Source organism: Gossypium arboreum, chromosome 12, assembly GCF_025698485.1.
Source record: "Gossypium arboreum isolate Shixiya-1 chromosome 12, ASM2569848v2, whole genome shotgun sequence".
Taxonomy (NCBI): Eukaryota; Viridiplantae; Streptophyta; class Magnoliopsida; order Malvales; family Malvaceae; genus Gossypium; species Gossypium arboreum.
Window position 1 is genome coordinate 10,464,807 of NC_069081.1, and position 19,542 is coordinate 10,484,348.

At 34.5% G+C, this 19,542-nt stretch overlaps 2 protein-coding genes and 1 long non-coding RNA gene across 3 annotated transcripts; 1 reads left to right on the plus strand and 2 right to left on the minus strand.

The window, feature by feature from the left end:
* Positions 1–2,646: 2,646 nt before the first annotated feature.
* Positions 2,647–5,305, minus strand: LOC108478329 (uncharacterized). The gene is made up of 4 exons (XR_001870292.2): positions 5,054–5,305; positions 4,402–4,473; positions 3,096–3,161; positions 2,647–2,946 (listed from the first exon to the last, which is right to left on the minus strand). It is a non-coding gene; the product is annotated as an uncharacterized LOC108478329 (long non-coding RNA).
* A 2,439-nt stretch (positions 5,306–7,744) lies between these two features.
* LOC108477804 (uncharacterized) lies at positions 7,745–12,003 on the plus strand. Its single transcript, XM_017780295.2, has 7 exons — positions 7,745–9,214; positions 9,313–9,413; positions 9,518–10,309; positions 10,429–10,993; positions 11,107–11,248; positions 11,337–11,430; positions 11,519–12,003. The coding sequence occupies exons 1-7, from the start codon at positions 8,048–8,050 to the stop codon at positions 11,625–11,627; spliced, it is 2,970 nt and encodes a 989-aa protein (XP_017635784.1). The 5' UTR covers positions 7,745–8,047; the 3' UTR covers positions 11,628–12,003.
* A 6,319-nt stretch (positions 12,004–18,322) lies between these two features.
* Positions 18,323–19,339, minus strand: LOC128285373 (uncharacterized). The gene is made up of 3 exons (XM_053022881.1): positions 19,003–19,339; positions 18,552–18,821; positions 18,323–18,441 (listed from the first exon to the last, which is right to left on the minus strand). The coding sequence occupies exons 1-3, from the start codon at positions 19,337–19,339 to the stop codon at positions 18,323–18,325; spliced, it is 726 nt and encodes a 241-aa protein (XP_052878841.1).
* Between the last annotated feature and the right edge of the window lie 203 nt (positions 19,340–19,542).

Below are 19,542 nucleotides of genomic sequence, written 5' to 3' on the forward strand. Positions count from 1 at the left end.
AGGTTGTGTCTACAACTCAATGACAGTCCCCGGCACGTACTCCCTCATAGCTGCTATCCATCCCTGTAACTCATGGTACGATACATCAAAATCTCCGTACAATTGTTCCATTGCCATTTGCTTAACTATCCATGCCTTTCGGTATGATACTCAATACTGGAATCATGCCTGCATTTCGACAATCAGTACCAAAACTTCAATTGTAGGCATATCTTTCACCATTGGCATGATGCATGTACAGATAGTTTTGGAATCAAGTTTTCGATGATCTTCTGTCATACATGTTGAAGTGCATGTGTGAGGCCCAGCAAATTTTTGTATCTCCCACATCTGTGACTTCTGGATAAATGCAGCTCGTATCTGCCAATTGCAGCCTTCTGCTGACCTCCAACACTCTCTAATATATAATGTCGGTTTAGACGTTACAACTTTATAGTCTACCGATATATTCATGCTATATCGCTTAATGGCAAAAATGCATTTTTCTGCAAAAATGCATTTTTTCTTACTTTCGAATCTCTGGCCCACGAACAACTCCTCAGGATTAGAATATACAGCCATCCGGTGAGCAGTTAGTATTTCAGGGTACTCCGAAAACTCAGCTACGTGTGCCGCATCGGGGTCTATCCGAGACATGTGTACCCCAGGATTATTGTGTATCACAATATGACGAATCTGGTTCCCGACCGAAGAATCGTTAATGTTTCCATCATCATTCACGCCTTCGTCGTAAATATCATCCGGGACCTCATCTACGTCGGAATCACTCTCACTATCGACTTCATGATCAGAAGGATCACTACTATGGTATACATCATCACCAACCACATCAGTCTCAGGTACAACATTAAGATCAATGTCGATCATGTGTATAGTTGATTGACTATCAACATACGATATCAGAACCACCATACATGGCTCTTGAGCTCCATCTTCTTCACCTAATAGAGTGGGATCTTCAGTTGCCTCTATACCAGCTAACTCAGTAAATAACTGAATCAGTACATTTTGGTTGCTTCGAGTCCCACAATAAAGAGCGATCATTGTCTCCACGTCTTCATCATCTACGAGTTCCATTTCGGTGAATTTTATGGGATCCGTCGAAACTGGAAACTTGTAAAAAAGTTTCGAGATCCTTCTCCCACAACGTCTATGAATTTTTTTACTAATTTTTTCCTTCATATCATCAAACGAGATATTTCTATTAAATCTCATTGCTACTTGTTTGCGACATTCAAATATACATCCCACAGTTGTTGTCAAAATTTCTCCATCGAAAAAAACACATACGAAAAACTGATTCTCCATCTTTAATACTAGATCTGTTAAAAAATTTTCAAAATTTTCAAAACAGTTTCGAATAGAAAAAAAAATACATAAAATTTTTAATGCAAAAATTTTCATTCAGAAGCTAACAAAATTAATAACCTAACAAAATAGCTTTCAAATAATAAAATTACTAAATTTAACAAGAAATAAACTAAATTACCTTATACTCTTCCTTGTTTTCCTTTCTTTTTTTCTTCTCCCTATCTTATTATTTCCGTTCAACTTGCTATGCTAAATTTTGTTTATGTGTTCATTTTATTTTCGGAGGTATATATAGGGGAAAAGGTAAGCAACAGGCGTGTGGGCCCCATTTGTGCCTCTGGGATAGGCACAACCATTTGTGCCTCTGAGATAGGCACAACCATTTGCGCCTCAGAGAAAGGCTCAATTAGTCGCGCCTCTCAAGTAGGCGCAACTTGTATTCGTATCTATACGCGGGTCATAATGATCCGAAAATAAAAAAATAATATTTTATTTAAAAAAATTAATATAAAATAATGAATCGTGCCTGTCAGATAGGCGCGAATGAAAAAAACCCTATTTTGGTATATAATCGGGCTGACAACCTATATTGATAAATAATTTTTTTAATTTATTTCAGTAAAAAAGCCAGTATTATTGTGTTTGGTTGAATGGAATGAAGTTGTAATAGCATAAGGAAAAAAACTAAAATGACCAGAATACCCTTGGTAGATTTTTTTTAAGTAGATGATTATTGTTGTTGTTATTAAATTTTAATAAGATTATTATTAAAATAATTTAATAAAAATAATAAATAATTTAACCATATTTTAACATAATTACTATTAAATATAATTTAATAAAATAATATATAATTTATTAAAATTCTTAATATAATTATTATATGAATTAAAAATCATAATATATAATCTGCTTTATTAATTTAAACGCAATACATATTTAATGTGCTAAAATATCATTAGTGAAATAAATAATTTAATTACTCTACTCGGTTGAAGAGTTCTTTTAATTACTAGTCATTTTGATTTTCTTTAAAAATTTCTTCATTGATACTAGCCCAAGCTGTGTTTGAAGATACTTGTAAAGCTAAAAAAAACCATGTCTTTAATGTATTTTAGGAAAAGAAAAGAAAACGACAGATTTTTATTAATTACTTTTTCTCATAAAAGCTAATTAAAATTTCAATTTTTTACTGGCCTTCTTATTATTTCTTTTATTTGAACTTGATTTTAGTTTAATTCTATATTTTAATTTCATATTCAAAAGTATGCCAATCAAATTCAATAGCCGCTATCTAATCATATTCATTTTCAATCATTTTTTGTTTGAACTCAGTTTGTTCTTTGTTTGAATTAACATTTTTATTTGAACAATGGAAAGTAAAAAGCATGAAGTATCCCGTACTAGAAGTATATAATAACATTTGTTTGAATAACATTTTTATTTGCTATAGCTGTAAGACTAGAAGTATATAATAAGCTACTAGACTACAAAAGAAGCTGCCCATTTAATGAATCCAAACTAAATTACCAGGAAGGAAAATCCCACCAACTCAACCTGCTCTCTTGCCTATCCTTCCCACCTTTTACTTTGCTACTTGATAGTCTTATTTCAAGGTTCAATCACGAACAGAGGCTGTAAAGATGACAAAAAAGAAAGTCCAAGCAACAAAAAACCAAAACAAAAAGGACAAAAACAATCAAATTTACTTCAAATCCATAATTCAATACCCATCCCTCAATCCATATACATTATTTGGAATCAAGCTAGCAAAGAATACTCACCGTACCAACACTGACTGCTTTGCCATCTTCTACAAGAATCTCGACTATGGTTCCTGATTGATATGCCTATTGAAACAATGATTTTTCATCTACAGTTAGCCACATAAGAGATAGCATGACAATTTTAATAAACTATGGATGCAACAAAAAAATTGATTAAGGGCTGTACAACAAATTGCAGTGATACTACAACTGCCAAGTGCAGTAATTATTGGCGGTAATCACTCATTGGCCAAACAAACTAAAATGCAGCTATCAGGTTAGTTGTTGAGAATGCTCCAAGAGGAAGAACTAATATGGAATCTATTTAATCTAAAGTCACTTTAAGGTTAAAGTTTAATCAAGGGAGCATGACTGCTCAATCAAAAAATGGAAAACTAATTGGCTATCTAATTGAAACCTGCAGCAGAGTATCTTGATAACCAAAAAAGTACTAGTCAAGCTTGCTTAAGTTTCTGTTCAGCATTGACCATAGGGCCTTACATATTCAAGAATCCTAAAGATCTTAAAAGCAAAACTCGTGAGCCAATTACACGTATCTTTTCCTTCCATTTAGCCTCTGTTAAAGCATACTCTTGTCCCACACTTAAATTTCATTTCTTTTTTTTCCAGATACTAAAAATCATTTTTCAATAGAAAGCATCTAAACCATACTTATGACGAAATTCATTAAAGCATCCTTTCTCCCAGTTTATATATGATTGCATCAACTTTAATTCTTTTTTTTTTAAAGTCATTCTCATTCTATCTTTTTTTTGGGGGGTATCTTTGTTTATATTCGTTTCAATGTTTCCATTTGGATCACAAGCTACGTATGCACATTTTCTCCACCTAAACACAAAAGGCACTGTTACTATTAATCTAAAGGAAGTATTTAACCAATTTATTTCTGAAAAAATATTGCACACATAAGATCTTATTCCTTCTCACTCTTACAATGCTTTAAGCAGCAGAGGCATTGATTCTTTTGTGGAAGGGAATTGCACATTTGTCCAACATCTTACATTAGCTGTCCTAACAACTTATGCCCAACAAAGATATTTGTAATCTAACTCCTATGCATATTTTATTTGGAGCACTGAAGACATAAATTGAAAGACACTTCAAGTCTCCAAGAGCTTCGGGCTTTATCTCAAACTTTAGATCCATGATTCAGTGTTCAGATTTAAATAAGTCTATTTTATTCTATATTTAGGATATAGAAGTTCTAATATAATAACAAGAAGAAAAAAAAAGTCAATAAATGTTAACATTTGTATGACAAAACCTTTATATATTTTTCCAAGCAGAAAGAATAAGAACTTACTTCTATTTCATTCATCAACTTCATTGCTTCAATGATGCATAACACCTGACCCTTTTGCGCTTTGTCTCCAACCTACAGGGAAAGCATTTTGCATAAGTCCAAAGAGCCAAAGAGAAGCAACTGTAGAATAAACATAATGAGAGAGCAATGAAAATCCAATAATCTATAATTTTCAAAATTACAAAAAGAAAATCTAGCTTCTTTCTTCAGCACAGAATCTAGTTCAAGACATACATATATGTATATTAAATAATTTACCTTTTTTTTTTACCTTTTAGCTCTCGTCAATCAACATAAGAGAAAATGAATTGATAGTCATCAAGATCAAGCTTAACTTAAGCAAGAAAAATAGGGGAAAAATCGAACAAGCAAGCAAAATCTAGGCAAGAAAAACAAGAAATCAAGAGTAGACCTTGAATAAAAGCTAGTATTGGAATAAATGTAGACCAAAAGTCAAAAAACCTCTTTGTTTGCTATGTACCAAAAAAGAAAAGGTAAATGAAAGAGAGATCCAAGCCTTTAAAACCCTAGAAATTGAATGGACATAAAAAGCCAAAGAAAGGAAAATGATCTAATCTCAGAGCACCCCTTCACTGAATGTAGAAGAGAACAAGGAAAACATAAGTGAATCAGATAAAAAAAGAAAACGTACCCTTTAATTTATTTGGGGAGATGAAGATGAAGGGCGAATGGTTGTTTGACTTGATTTGGGGATAAATGTTGAGGAATAAATCTGGACAGAATTTTGGGAAGAAGAGAGGCAGACTATTTTGGTCTAAAAATGTGAAAATGTTATTACGGTTCTGGCATTGAATAGCAATTCAGACCCCCAACCCTTGAATGCCTATTACAGCAGCTGAGGGAATAAGGGTACAATAGCCATTCTGTGGAATCACTTAAACGGTGAAGCAAACTACTGTTTTATTGTAGCGCACGGAATAGTGACGCAATGGAATAGCAATTCCATCCAACCAAACATGCTGTTATTGTTTCTCAAATATCTTTACTTTTAACTTCATTTTTTACTTACTCCAAAAATATTCTGTATTTAAATGGCGAAAACATGAGAGTATCTACTTTGACTGTTTGTAAAAGGGGAACATCTCAGCTAAGTCCAACTTTTGTATTAATTAAATTAAAACCTAAATTAATTAATTAAGCAAAATGGTTGTATTTTTCTTGACTTAAAGGAGTTGTTGTTGTAGCCGACTAGAAAGGATAGAATATTGATTTTTTTTAACAAAAAAAGACAGATAAAGAAATGGGGCGGTTTGGTTTCTGGGTTGAGACTAGATGTTAAGCAAAATTTTGGGTGAACTTTTAGTGCTAACCTATGATTTAGTCTTTTGATTGTAGAAAATGATGGCTCAGTAGAATATGTGGTAAAGAGGCATTGATGGCAGTCTCACTGTATTGAACAAATTGCTTGTTAGGATGTATATTATTGACTTTAAAATTTAAAAAAAAAATGAAATGATGCAAAAATGAATAAATATTTTAGGAGTTGAAAGAAAGCATCTCCGAATTTGAATTTTTGAAATGAACAGGAGATTATTAATAAGAGAAGAGAGATTACGGAAACATGAAGGATAACGATGAAGTTACAACATACGAAGCCAATGCGAGCTTGGATGACTTATTATGCTGATAATGGAAAGAGCAGATGGAACTTAATTTCTAAATCTCAAAATTCAAACCATTGAAAATTAATCCTTTTGTTGATGGTGGCGGTAGGGTGGTTGGTGGTATTATGTTAACAGGTAGGATCATCGGAAAGGATGGGTTCATGAACATGGTCATGGTTTGTCGTTGTTCTCATTCAAATGTTAATGATTCCACTATTAAAATCTTTATTTTGTAAATAAATAAATAAACATGTGTTTTGGACTAATTATAAAATGGTCCCTAACTTTAGTCAAAAGTAAAAGAAAAATGTCATGTTAGAATTCGTTAATGGATCAGCGAATTTTTTAACGACACAGATCATTTCGAGCAATTATTTTAATTAGAGTGACTAAATTGATTAAAAAAATTAGAATGGTCAAAATAAGAATGATGCTATTTTAGATTACCTCTAACACCTTGGTATACCTCAACTAGGATTTCCATTTCATTCTAAGAATTGATACCTTTCAATAAAAAGATATAATCTTTACAACACTGTTCTTTTTTTTTTTATTAATGCTTAGATAGAACTTTTCCCCTAGCTTTTATGGCTAATTTACAACCCTTCTTAATTTTTATGGCTAAACTAAAGCCCACCAAATTTATAATCGGTGATAAAGAATAATTAAACAACAAAACCTCTTAGAAGACATGTTTGCAATGTAAAGCTCTCAAATAAATGAAATGGGAGTGATAAAATATTTTATAACGTGAACATTGAGACTATGTATAAGAGAAAAATGAGAAATACAGAATTTGAAGCTTTTCTCTTGACTTTGATGCTTGGATATGTGTTTCTTATGTCTCCATGTGTTCTTAACCCTATTTATACCTTTTAATTGATTTTTGGATGTTTAGAGTTGCGAGAGGAAGTTTGGAGTTGTCGCAGCATTCAATTCATACATAATTGCAATTTGTAGGCACCATGTTCCAATACATGTCTTTATGTGCTGATGCATCTTTTACAAATATAGTCGTTGGAGGGCAAACATATCGGAACAGAAGATCATGTGCCCATACCTCTAGGTTATGTTTCAATACAATTCTTCAAGAAAGTTTAAGGAATATAATGGCTTCATTGTTGCGATACAACTCCAGGACATGTACCAATACAACCCAAGATGTACGGATACATCTAGGTATGTTTCCCTTATTTTAACAGTATTGTTTACTGACTTAGTTGTGCCGATACAAATGAGTCAATGTATCAATACATTGCTTCAGACTTAGTTAAAACCATTTAAGAATATTTTTAAATAAATAAATATAATAATTTGAGTATTTTTAAATAATAATAATTTATTTTAAATATAAGGTTTTTTTAAAAAATTAACATTTTCAATATTATAATGGAATGTTTGATTTAACTATATTATTTTTGTTTTACTGTTTTTAAATATTAACTTTTATTAGTTGTTGTGTACCCAAAATTTAAAAAAAAAAAAAGGATATTAGTAGAGAAACCCACATTTAGCTGAATCAGAATAAGAAATATGATTTAACGTTGAACCAAAAAAGAAGAGAAAATAGAAAATGGCGAAGGTTAGGCAAGCATGGTTTTCTCGCATCCACCCAAAATATATCCAATCCGGGTTGGTGGCCTAGGGAATTTGGGCTGTGTCTGGTTAGAGGTTCAAAAATTGGCAAATATAGTATACATCTAAGACCAGGAGTCAATACCAATGGTTCCCATGCAGATTCGACTTGCCCTACGTAACAATACTAACAATTCAAACTCACTCCGTGGTTTTCGTCTAACAATTTCAAATTCCTTGTCCTTCTCCACCTCTTCTTGTCTCTAATTTTACTCTCTTAATTGGAGCAAGACAGAGTCTGTGATCCCCATTTCCAAATTCCGATGACCTTTCTCAAGTTCCAGAATTCTAGAGTCCTCATTGATATATGTTCCTTTGCATTGGCCTAATTGGCCTCGGCCATGGCCATATACCTTCCACTTTAATCAACTCCGCGTTTTGTGAATATGGCATCTTCCCAGCTGGAAATTGTTCCCTCTTCGCCTTTTGGTTGTGTCCTAAGGGATCACAACCGTAAAGAACGATGCAGGGACAGCAATGTGAGCAGCGTGCAAACTGTGTTCGACAAGAATTTCAATGACTTGGTTCGAGATCATATCAATGGCTGTATCTCTCTCTCTTCCCCCAAAAGTCCACAAAATCATAATAATGTCGCTTCTTGGGTCACCGATGAACAAGGCAATGCCAATGCCAATCCCAATGCCAACGCTAACCGTCATAACGTGCCATCATTCTCAAACAAGAACCACCACAACAAGAAAAACGGGGACCCTTCTGCTTCACCAATCAACCCAAAGCAATCCCCGGTTCTTGATCGGTGGGTGACTAGGCAGTCGCAAGATCTGGCGGTATCCACCATTGACAAACAGGTAAATGAAGCTGCAGAACAAGTGTTGGCTCCTTCACATTCAAACCCCGTATCACCACCACCGCCACCGCCACCGGTGGCATCAAGTTCTACCACAAAAAATGCCCAAACTCGATCGGAGAATGCTTCGGTCACTCATAATCTTGCCGCTTCTTCCCTTGTTCAAATATGGGAGGCTAGGCTAAATCGATCCAACAGCATAAATTCATACCAGAATCAAAGCATGGATTCCAACACTAGCAGGACAAGTTCTGGTGTAAGCTCTAACGAGAATAATGCCTCCCCTATGGAAGAATCTTCAACAAGTGAACCATTTGAGGAAAAAATGGAGAACAGAACAAACAATGTAGATTCCTTAATAGAGTTGGAGTCATTTTCAGATAGAACCGCGGCAGGTGAAGCAGCTTCTTCTTCTTCTTCTGCGTGTAGCAAGACTTTTGACGCTGGGGAGATTGAAAGAGTGAGAATTGTGGATATCATCAAGAAATTGAAAAATTGCAGGGAAGATGCGAATGATCATGAGCATACAGGCTCCCACTCGCAGTGTAAAGAGCCAAAGCATTGTTCAAAACCAAATGAATCATTGCGGAGGTGTTTCTCACTGGTCATAAACTCACCCCTAATAAGAGGGCGACAAGCATTCCAAGATTTTCTCATACGGATAGAGCGAGATAAGAAAAGAGAGTTGGAATCACTTGTGAAACGCCAGGCTGTTTCCAAATTCCCACAGCGTGGCCGTGTTCAGGTGTGTTTTCTTTTCAGAATCTTCCTTCTTTTGTTTCTTCATTCATTCCAACTCATCATGTTTTTGTTATTGTTTGCTTTATGCTTCCATTCTTATAGTCAATGCTACGGCTTAAAAGCCTACAACGCTGCCTGACTATTCAAGATAAATGTCGTCCACAACTGAATCGCTCTCAAGGGTCTACCATTATGCATCTCAGGTACCACTAATGCCAATCTTTGTCATCCATCTAAAGTCTTACTTTCAGCCTCTAAATGCACGTGCCTAGTTTCATCAAGACGTCTTAAATTTAACTAATTCCAGGGAGAAGTTTAGCACCGGTGCTGAGCAAGGCATGACAGCCCAGAATGTTTCAGCTACTCCAAGATACATCTGTAAGGACAAAAGCTCCACTTGCAAACCTCCGCAGAGGGAAGATACTCATTGCCAAAAGGGGCAACAGAGTTCATCGCCGCTTGATAGTTTGACAACCAACAAATATGAAGATATTAAAGAAAAGGCCAAGCCACCTTCAGATGCCGTGCAACAGAAAACAAGCCTGGAAGCAAAATCCCCTGAATCACCAAAAATTTCTAAGGAAACGAAGCCATTGGAGGCTCCATCGGAGAATGAGGTGGCAAAAAAAGAAGAGTTGAGCAGCCAACAACAACTCATCCTTGGCTCACAAGAAACTGCAGAAACAGTAACCCAAAATGAGGTTGCAAAAGCAGAGCAAGAAAAGGACCAGCATCAACTTATTCTTGACTCGCAAGAAAACATGGAAACAACAACAACAACATCCGTGGTTAGTAGCATAGAGAATGAGATAGTTGAAGAAGAGGACATTGGTGATCAGCAGCATATCTGCGTAGACCCTCAGTCTCAGGATATTGTAGACAATACATCAACATCCTGCATTAATGACGGGAATGAGAATGAGGTAACAGAAGAAGAGGAGGATCATTACCAACAATATTTTGATGAAACTGATGATTATGATTGGTTTAGCAATATATCTCGACCTAGAAGTTATTGGGAAGGCTTAAGGCAAGCATGGTACGATGAAGTGCTTAACGCTACCTCAAATAATGAGGAGATTCGTCAGCTACTAGAAAGGTATATGATATTTTACTGTTTATCTATCACTATCAAACTGAATATGCTTGTCTGACCTCTCTTTTTCTTGCAAGATGTAAAAAACTCATCATAATACATAATTTCCAATTTACTTGCAGGGGAAGAGTTTCAACTTTGCTTGGCAGTGATTTCCGAGATACAATGGACCGATTAATGACTTCTCGTGTACAGATCCAAGCGGATGGGGCAGAAAGTCAACAAGAAGTGGATGATAAGGAAGGAATTATATGCAGGGGAAGAGTTTCAACTTTATTTGACAGTGATTTCCTAGAGAAAATGAACCGATTAATGACTTCTCGTGTACAAATGCAAGCTGATGTTGCTGAAAGTCAACAAGAAGTTGAGGATAAGGAAGGAATGGTCCAACGAGTGTCTTACGAAGAAGAAGAAGAAGAAGAAGAAGAATACGACGATGAAGAAGAAAGGAGCTTAAGCAGCCGTCAATGTCAAGAAGTCAATAACTACTTCAATAATTCCTCACCATCTATACAAATGCCTTCACCATCAGCTATGATGACGAGGTCATGGAGTTTTCAGGATGATAACGAAACCAGTAACGACGAGCGGGGTGCATCTTTATTTTCACCTCCACCCCAACCATCTCAAGCTGAAGGTTACCAGGATGCTAGACAGTCCGCTTCTTCGATAAACCGCCCTTCGCTCGTGAGTTGGTTTGGATATTTCATTTATGTTGGTTTCATACGTGAAAAGTAATTGCGTCAGTGATATGTCATTGTTTTTGCATTGCTATATATACATTCATACATATGATGCAGGAAATGGAACTCATATGTGATTTAAGAGGGCATATCGAGCAACTTCACAGCGAGATTAGTGAACTAAGAAAATCAGTTATGACATGCATGGACATGCAGATGAAATGGCAACACTACTCCCTTAATCGAGAAGTTCATTCGGGTGAGACTTGACTGCTTGGTAATTATTTGTTTTATACAAGAATGCTACTTACATGGATAGCTTAGATTAAAAAATTATATTGATACAGTTGAAGGGGAAGGGAAGAATTCAGCAGATAGGACGCCTTGGAAGCGTAGTTGTTGTATTTGCTATGAAATGCAGGTGGACTCACTTTTGTACAGGTAAATAAGTAAATACATTTGTAACTACAAAGAGGCATGCATTTCATTTATTCAAAAATAAATTTCTTATTGGATATGGAATGGTCAGATGCGGGCACATGTGCACCTGTCTGAAATGCGGGAATGAATTACAATGGAGGAGTGGAAAGTGCCCAATATGCCGAGCTCCAATACTGGATGTTGTGCCTGCCAAGTGATGACGCATCGCATCGAGTTCTTGCTCCAGAGGACCGTACGTCGTCTGCATTAATTCTTACTTAACACTAATTCAAATTAATGCAGCACATTAATTAATTACCATTTTCATTTTCTTGTAATAATTTAATTTTTGAAGTTTAATCATATATCTCAATGGTTTTGTCTTTTGTATAGTTTTTCTATGTAATCACTAGATACATGTATCATGTGTACTATATACCCTATATTTGGAATGCACATATGTCTTGTATTGGTCCTGTCTCTTGTATTCACTACTCTTTATCCAATTTCTCCAATTAATTACTTATACAACAAGTCATAATAATCAGAAATTTTACAATATTTTAAAAATTAAATTGATAATTGAATCGTTTTAATTATTTTATTTTTATTTTTATTTTTATTTTAAGATTCAATCAATCATTTAATAATAAACAAATAAAAAGAGATAAAATTAGAAGCACAATAAAACATTCTAAAAAGAAATAAAAATCAGAAATAGGTAATAACATAAACTTTTAAAAATAAGTATAATAACTAAATCATTATATTGTGAAACTAAAGACGATGCTCATGTGGTCACAATTGTCAATCTAAGAAACTTCTTTGGAAGAATTTGAGGGACAAAAAGATAACTACGCAATACAAAACAAAATGTCAATTCAACTTTAGTGAAATTGACCAACATTAAATCAATTGATTTTTATCAAAAACTGTCAATTTAACTGACACGTGCTGCATCACATAGATTTTATTGAATTTAATGATTTTTTTTAAATCCATTCACTTATAATATTATAATATAGTCTCCTTGTTAGGATTTGAAAACTGATAGTTTAAGTGATTAATAGGATCTGGACCTCCGATATGAAAGAAGAATATTTTTTACAAGCACGGTCAGTTAAGGACCTTGCGGGAATATAAGATGTCCGCAAAGATAGCTTGTGCAGGAAATTCACCGGTGAGCTCACGTAAGCCTCGCAGGACCCTCACTCGTGACTGGCAAGTACGAGGTTCACTGAGAGAGTCAGTCCCAAGATCAGAAAGGACCACGTGCTCCACAAGCAAGCGTCCAATAAGCCAAATGAGGCCTAGAGAATATCAACACTAGGGACAGAGAATGTCAGTACCCTCAGTCTAAAAGCCAAGACAAAACAGTGAGACCTATTATGAGTTGTAATAATAGCATAAGAAATGTATATAAATACCTCATATGTTTCTCTTAATACAACAGTAGAAAATATTACTTACAATCAGAAAATATAAAAAAAAAGAAAAAAATACAGTAACTCTTTATACATATAAAACTAAAAAACTACTAGTCAATCTAAATTTGCAAGAAAATAAATGAGTAAACAATGGAGGCCTTTTTTTCATTTTTCCTTTTCATAATTTGATACAAACTCGCTCAATTTTCTAAAGATAACACTGGTCAAGTTAAAATGTCAAAGGAGTTGAATTGATCCAAAATTGAACAGATAAAGAATGATGTTAACAGTATTAATTAACAAAATTGACTGAAGATACGAGAGCATTGAGTAACGTTGAAAATTTCTACTGATTGTAAATAAAATATTAACAGCTAGTAATAATGATTAATTTTTTCATCGCGAGTATTCTCTAAAGAGATAAATAATTGACCATAAAATATATTACATTTTTATGAATAGAAATCGAACTTCCAATCACATAATTAAATAATACACTCTACAGTTAAAATGTCTACATGAAATTAAAAATAAAATAAAAAATCCTTTTTCTCTCAATGAAATATGAAATAAATAGAAATGTGAATTATAGAATTGAAAGCTATTTACCATGTCTCATGCTAGAAACTCAAATTAAACAAGACTTCAAAAATTAGTAATCTGTGGTCACAAACTTAATAAAAATGAATCCAAAAAATAAGAAAAGAAAGAAAATCCACAGTACAGGAGGTAGAAAATGGCGGTGTATTTTTATAGGGAGGCGGTGGAGATGGAGTAAAGGAAAGGGAAAAATAAGAGGGAATGAAAAGAAATAAAGATTCGTGTTGTGCTAATTTAAAAAAAAAATGTTTAATAATTCATTGTAATTTTTCTATAATTGTTTTATATTATTAATATTTTAAAAATAACAACTTTTAAAAATTAAAATTTATTGTAATTTTAATTTTTAATAATTTATATATTTTTATATTTTTATATTTTTCAAGCAGAAGAGTAAAAAAAAACAGAGTAGGAAATAAAAAAACCAACAAGCCTTCAGTATGCAACATTATCATGGCATGCCACGTGTCAACATGTCAACATTTTCATTTGCCACATTAGCATCAAATGGGTTAACAAATATTTTAATTAATGGATGAGTTAGATCGAATTCGGAGCGTTACAGTGGTCACCAGTGCAGCCGACTCAATTAATCATTTAATGATTACAAATTAAAGCAAATTTTTAAAAACATATAATATATTGTGAAATAATAAAGAAAGAATAAACTAAAATGTGATAGAAGAAAGAGTGTAGAGAGAATATAGAAGAGAGAGTGTATCTTCTTTTTTATATATATTTTTCATGAGTACATGAGCCCCATATATATAGGGGTTAAAAGTAACTCTCTAATTATTATAGGCCATTTATCTCCCATATTAATGGGTTATAGGAAAAGTCTCATAACTTATGGGATATAGGAAGAGTTTTATAACTTATGGGGTTGATAATGACATCCACATAAATATTTCATAACACTCCCCCTTGGATGTTCATTATCTAATTATGCCTCATTAAAACCTTACTAAGAAAAACCCAGTAGGACAAAAACTTAGTGAAGGAAAAAGAGTACATAATTATACGCTTGATATGCTGCCTCATTAAAAACCTTACCTGGAAAACCTAGTGGGATAAAACCAATGTTAAGGGAAAAAGAGTACAGCGCGTATTAACTCCCCCTAATGGCTACATCACTTGAGATCTCGAAGGTGACGAATTCCAATGTAATAAACAAGCTTCTGAAACACTGATGTAGGAAGCGCCTTGGTGAATAAATCTTCTAAATTCTCACTTGAACTGATCTGCTTAACTTTTATCTCCTTAATCTTCTGGAGGTCATGAGTGAAGAAGAATTTTGGTGCAATGTGTTTTGTTCTGTCACCTTTGATGTATCGACTATCGAGCTGATTAATGCATGCTGTGTTGTCTTCAAACAAGACAGTTGTAACTTCCTTTCCAGATGATAAACCACAATTATTCCTTATATGCTGGATCATAGATCTTAGCCATACACATTCATGACTTGCTTCATAGATTGCTAAGATTTCTGCATGATTAGACGAGGTTGCTGCAATTGTTTGCTTCATTGAGCGCCAAGAGATTGCAGTACCTCCATATGTAAAAACATATCCAGTTTGTGATTTTCAATTATGAGAGTCTGACATAAATCCTGCATCTGCAAAACCAATCAACTCTGTCTTGGATTTATTAAGGAAAAATAGACCCATATTCTTTGTGCCTTGGAGATAACAAAATATCTGTTTTACTCCAATCCAATGTCTCCGAGTTGGGCATGAGCTAAATCTTGCTAGCAAATTTGCAGAAAAAGATATATCAGGTTGGGTATGGCTAGCAAGATACATTAATGCCCCAATTGCACTGAGGTATGACACTTCAGGACCAAGAAAGTCTTCACTATCTTCCCGAGGACGGAAAGGGTCTTTACTTGGATCAAGTGATCTTACAACCATCGGGGTAGTTATTGGATGTGCCTTATCCATATAAAATCTCTTTAGCACCTTTTCAATATATGTTGATTGATGCACAATGATTCCTTCTTTTAGGTGCTCAATTTGTAACCCCAAACAAAATTTCGTTCTTCCAAAGTCTTTCATTTCAAATTCTTTCTTCAAGCACTCAACAGTCTTTTAGATCTCTTCAGGAGTTCCAATAATATTCAAATCATCAACATATACTGCAATAATTACATATCCAGATCCAAACTTCTTAATGAAAATGCATGGGCAAATTGGATCATTCTTGTATCCTTCTTTCAACAAATACTCGCTTAGGCGATTATACCACATGCGTCCGGATTGTTTCAATCCATAAAGGGATTTGTACAATTTAATCAAATAATGTTCTCTAGAACCTGAACTCACTACTTCAGGCAGTTTAAATCCTTCAGGGAGTTTCATATAAATGTTAGTATCCAGTGGGCCATACAAATAAGTTGTTACTACATCCATTAGGCGTAAATCAAGCCCTTCTCTTATAGCCAGACTTATCAAAAATCTAAATGTAGTTGCATCCACAACAGGAGAATATGTCTCCTCATAATCAATTCCAGGTCTTTGTGAGAATCCTTGTGCAACTAAACGTGCTTTATACCTTACAATTTCACTCTTTTCATTTCTTTTACGCATAAAAACCTATTTGTATCCCACTGGTTTCACACCTGTAGGTATACGGACTACAGGTCCAAACACTTCTCTTTTCGCTAGCGATTTCAATTCATTTTCAATTACTTCTTTCCATTTTGGCCAATCATCTCTTTGTTTACATTCCTCAATCGATTTTGGTTCATAATCCTCTTTATTATTTATAACATCTAGTGCTACATTGCATGCAAAAATATCATCGACGTCGATTTGATTTTGGTTTCATTTTATACCGGACATGACATAATCAATAGAGATCTCTTCATTGTCAGGTACCTGATTTTCTTCTGAAACTATTCTAATCAATAGAGATCTCTTCATTGTCAGGTACCTGATTTTCTTCTGAAACTATTCTTTCAGTCATGTCTATAGTCTCTTCAGGAGATCCCGGTATAATCATTTTTCTTTGATTTCGCCATCATTAATCTTTGCTCCTTTCTTTTTTCGAGGATCCTTATCTTTGGAACCGATTGGTCTACCACGCTTCAGGCGTGTATTAGACTCAGTAGCAACTAGATTTTGTCCTTCTGGGACATCAAGTTTTATTGGAGCATTCACAGCTGGTATATGTGACTTAGTTACTTTCTTTGGGTTAGAAAATGCGTCTGGCAATTCATTAGCTAAACTTTGTAAATGAATAATCTTTTGAACTTTTAAATCACATTGCTTAGTTCGAGGATCAAGATGAGCTAATGACAACTCTTTCCAACTAATTTTCTTATCCAGCTGTTTGATTTCTCCCCCTAATGTTAGAAAAATTGACTCGTCAAAATGACAATCTGCAAAACGAGCCGTAAATAGATTCCCTGTAGATGGTTCTAGATATTTAATTTTGGATAGGGATTCAAATCCAACATATATACCCAACCTTCTTTGAGGTCCCATCTTAGTTCTATGTGGTGGAGCAATTGGAACATATACGACACATCCAAATGTTCTTAGATGGGAAATATTTGGTTCCTGACCATGAACTATTTGTAAGGGGGAGACTTTATGATAACTTGTTGGCCTGATACGATTAATGCAGCTGCATGTAAAATTGCATGCCCCCAAGCAGTGATTGGGAGTTTTGGCTTCATAAGTAATGGTCTTGCTATCAATTGAAGTCGTTTTATTAAAGATTCTGCTAGACCATTTTGTGTGTGAACATGAGCTACAGGATGTTCAACACTTATTCCAATGGACATGCAATAGTTATTAAAAGACTGAGAAGTAAATTCACCAGCATTATCAAGACGGATGGTCTTAATAGGAAAATCTGGGAAATGGGCTCGTAATCGAATCAATTGAGCAAGCAATCTCGCAAACGCCAGGTTGCGAGTTGATAACAAAAATACATGAGACCATCTACTCGATGCATCGATTAAAACCATAAAGTACCTAAATGGTCCACATTGGGGATGTATAGGCCCACATATATCCCCTTGAATTCGCTCAAGAAAAGTAAGTGGTTCGTTATTTATCTTAGCTGGTGATGGTCGGATTATTAATTTCCCCAGTGAACATGCAGCACATGTAATGTTTTGAAGAATCTGCTGGCTCTTCAATGAATGTCCACATGAATTTTCAATTATTTTTCCCATCATTATTGAACCGGGATGGCCTAACCGGCCATGCCAAAGAACAAAGTCATTAGTAAACTTCTAGTTTACTATAGCATGTGTTTCTATAGAACTGATCTTTGTGTAGTACAAACCAGTAAAGAATACAGGCAATTTCTCAACAATTTGTTTATTGTCTTGAGCAATACTCGTAATTTGAAGGAATTCACAATTTCCTTCGTTTAAAGTCTCAATATGATATCCATTTTGGCGAATATCTTTAAAACTCAATAAATTTCTTTGAGACTTAGGGGAGTATAATGCATTAATAATTTCAATTTTTGTTCCCCTTGGTAATAAAATAATTGCTCTTCCGGAGCCTTCTATAATAGTTGTACTACCAGATATGCTGCTCACACTTTCTTCTTTCATTATTAAATGAGAAAAATATCTCTTGTCTTTCAATATGGTGTGAGTAGTTGCACTGTCTGCTAGACATATATTTTCACCATTCATAGCTGATTGCCTTTGCGAGATAATGTTCTTCAAAGAAACAAAATAACCACAAAATGTCACACATAATGGTGAAAATAGGTATTCAAAGTTCAAATTACTAAAAAGTCTATAAAACAAAATTATCACATAAAACATAGCACTAGTAAAGGTCATAACATCATTATTAAAGTTGCTAAATGAAACATAGAATAGTAGAGGTTTATTTTATTATTTATCGAAATTTGTGGCCTTAATAATTTCCTTCAAGGGTAGAAAGAAAATCAGCCACTTCTAAGTGGGTTGCATTGCCATCATCAAAATCACCTTCGCCATCTTTATACACAAGATTGGTTTCTACTTCTTTCCCTTCTGTATTATGGACTGCTGATAAAGATCAACTAGATGCTTTTGTGTGCGACACACACGAGACCAATATCGTTTTCCTCCACAACGATAGCATACATTAGTCACATTTTCACCTTTTTCTTTCTCTTCCCTGTTACCATTTTTTCGATCCCACTTCTGGTAGGAATGTGAATTTTTAAAACGACCACCTCGACTATATCCATATCTATGTCCGCGGCTACGCCCTCGTCCATGACCACGGCCACGCACACTACTATTTGCATGGTGTGTTTCTTTTAATTCTTGCCCATTGTGTAAACTCACATTCGCTTCAGGGAATGGAGCAAAGCCAGTTGGGCGTAATTTATGGTTTTTCATTAGCAGCTCGTTGTTTTGCTCCGCCACTAGGAGACAAGAAATTAATTCAGAATATTTTTGGAAGCATTTTTTACGATTGTGTCTGCAGGACAACATTATTTGCATGGAAAGTTGAGTATGTTTTTTCTAACATTTCTGTATTAGTAATCTTCTCTCCACATAAATTCAATTGTGAAGTGATTCTGAACATGGCTGAGTTATAATCACTAACAGACTTAAAGTCTTGCAATCTTAAATTCAGCCACTCATAACGAGCTTTAGGCAAAATCACAGTTTTCTGGTGGTCATATCTTTCCTTTAGATTGGCCCAAAGAATTTGAGGGTCCTTAACAGTCAAATATTCGGTCTTTAGACCTTCATGGAGGTGATGGCGAAGGAAAATCATGGCCTTGGCCTTATCTTGTGTACTTTCTTCATTTCCCTCCTTAATAGTCTCACCAAGACCCTTTGCATCTAAGTGAATTTCAGCATCTAGTACCCATGATAAATAGTTATTTCTAGTGATGTCCAGAGCCACAAATTCGAGTTTTGTAAGATTTGACATTATAAAACTATAAGACAAAATATACAAGTCAATAATGTAAAATAAAGCATGTTAATATGCAAATGAAATAACACATATGCAAATGAAATAGATCAACTTGTTACCCTTACTTCACCTAAGCGTCCTTCGGAAATCTTTAAGGAAAAATTTGTTGGCCTTGATTTCTTGTATTAGAAACTCGTGCTGATAACGTGTTGTGAAAT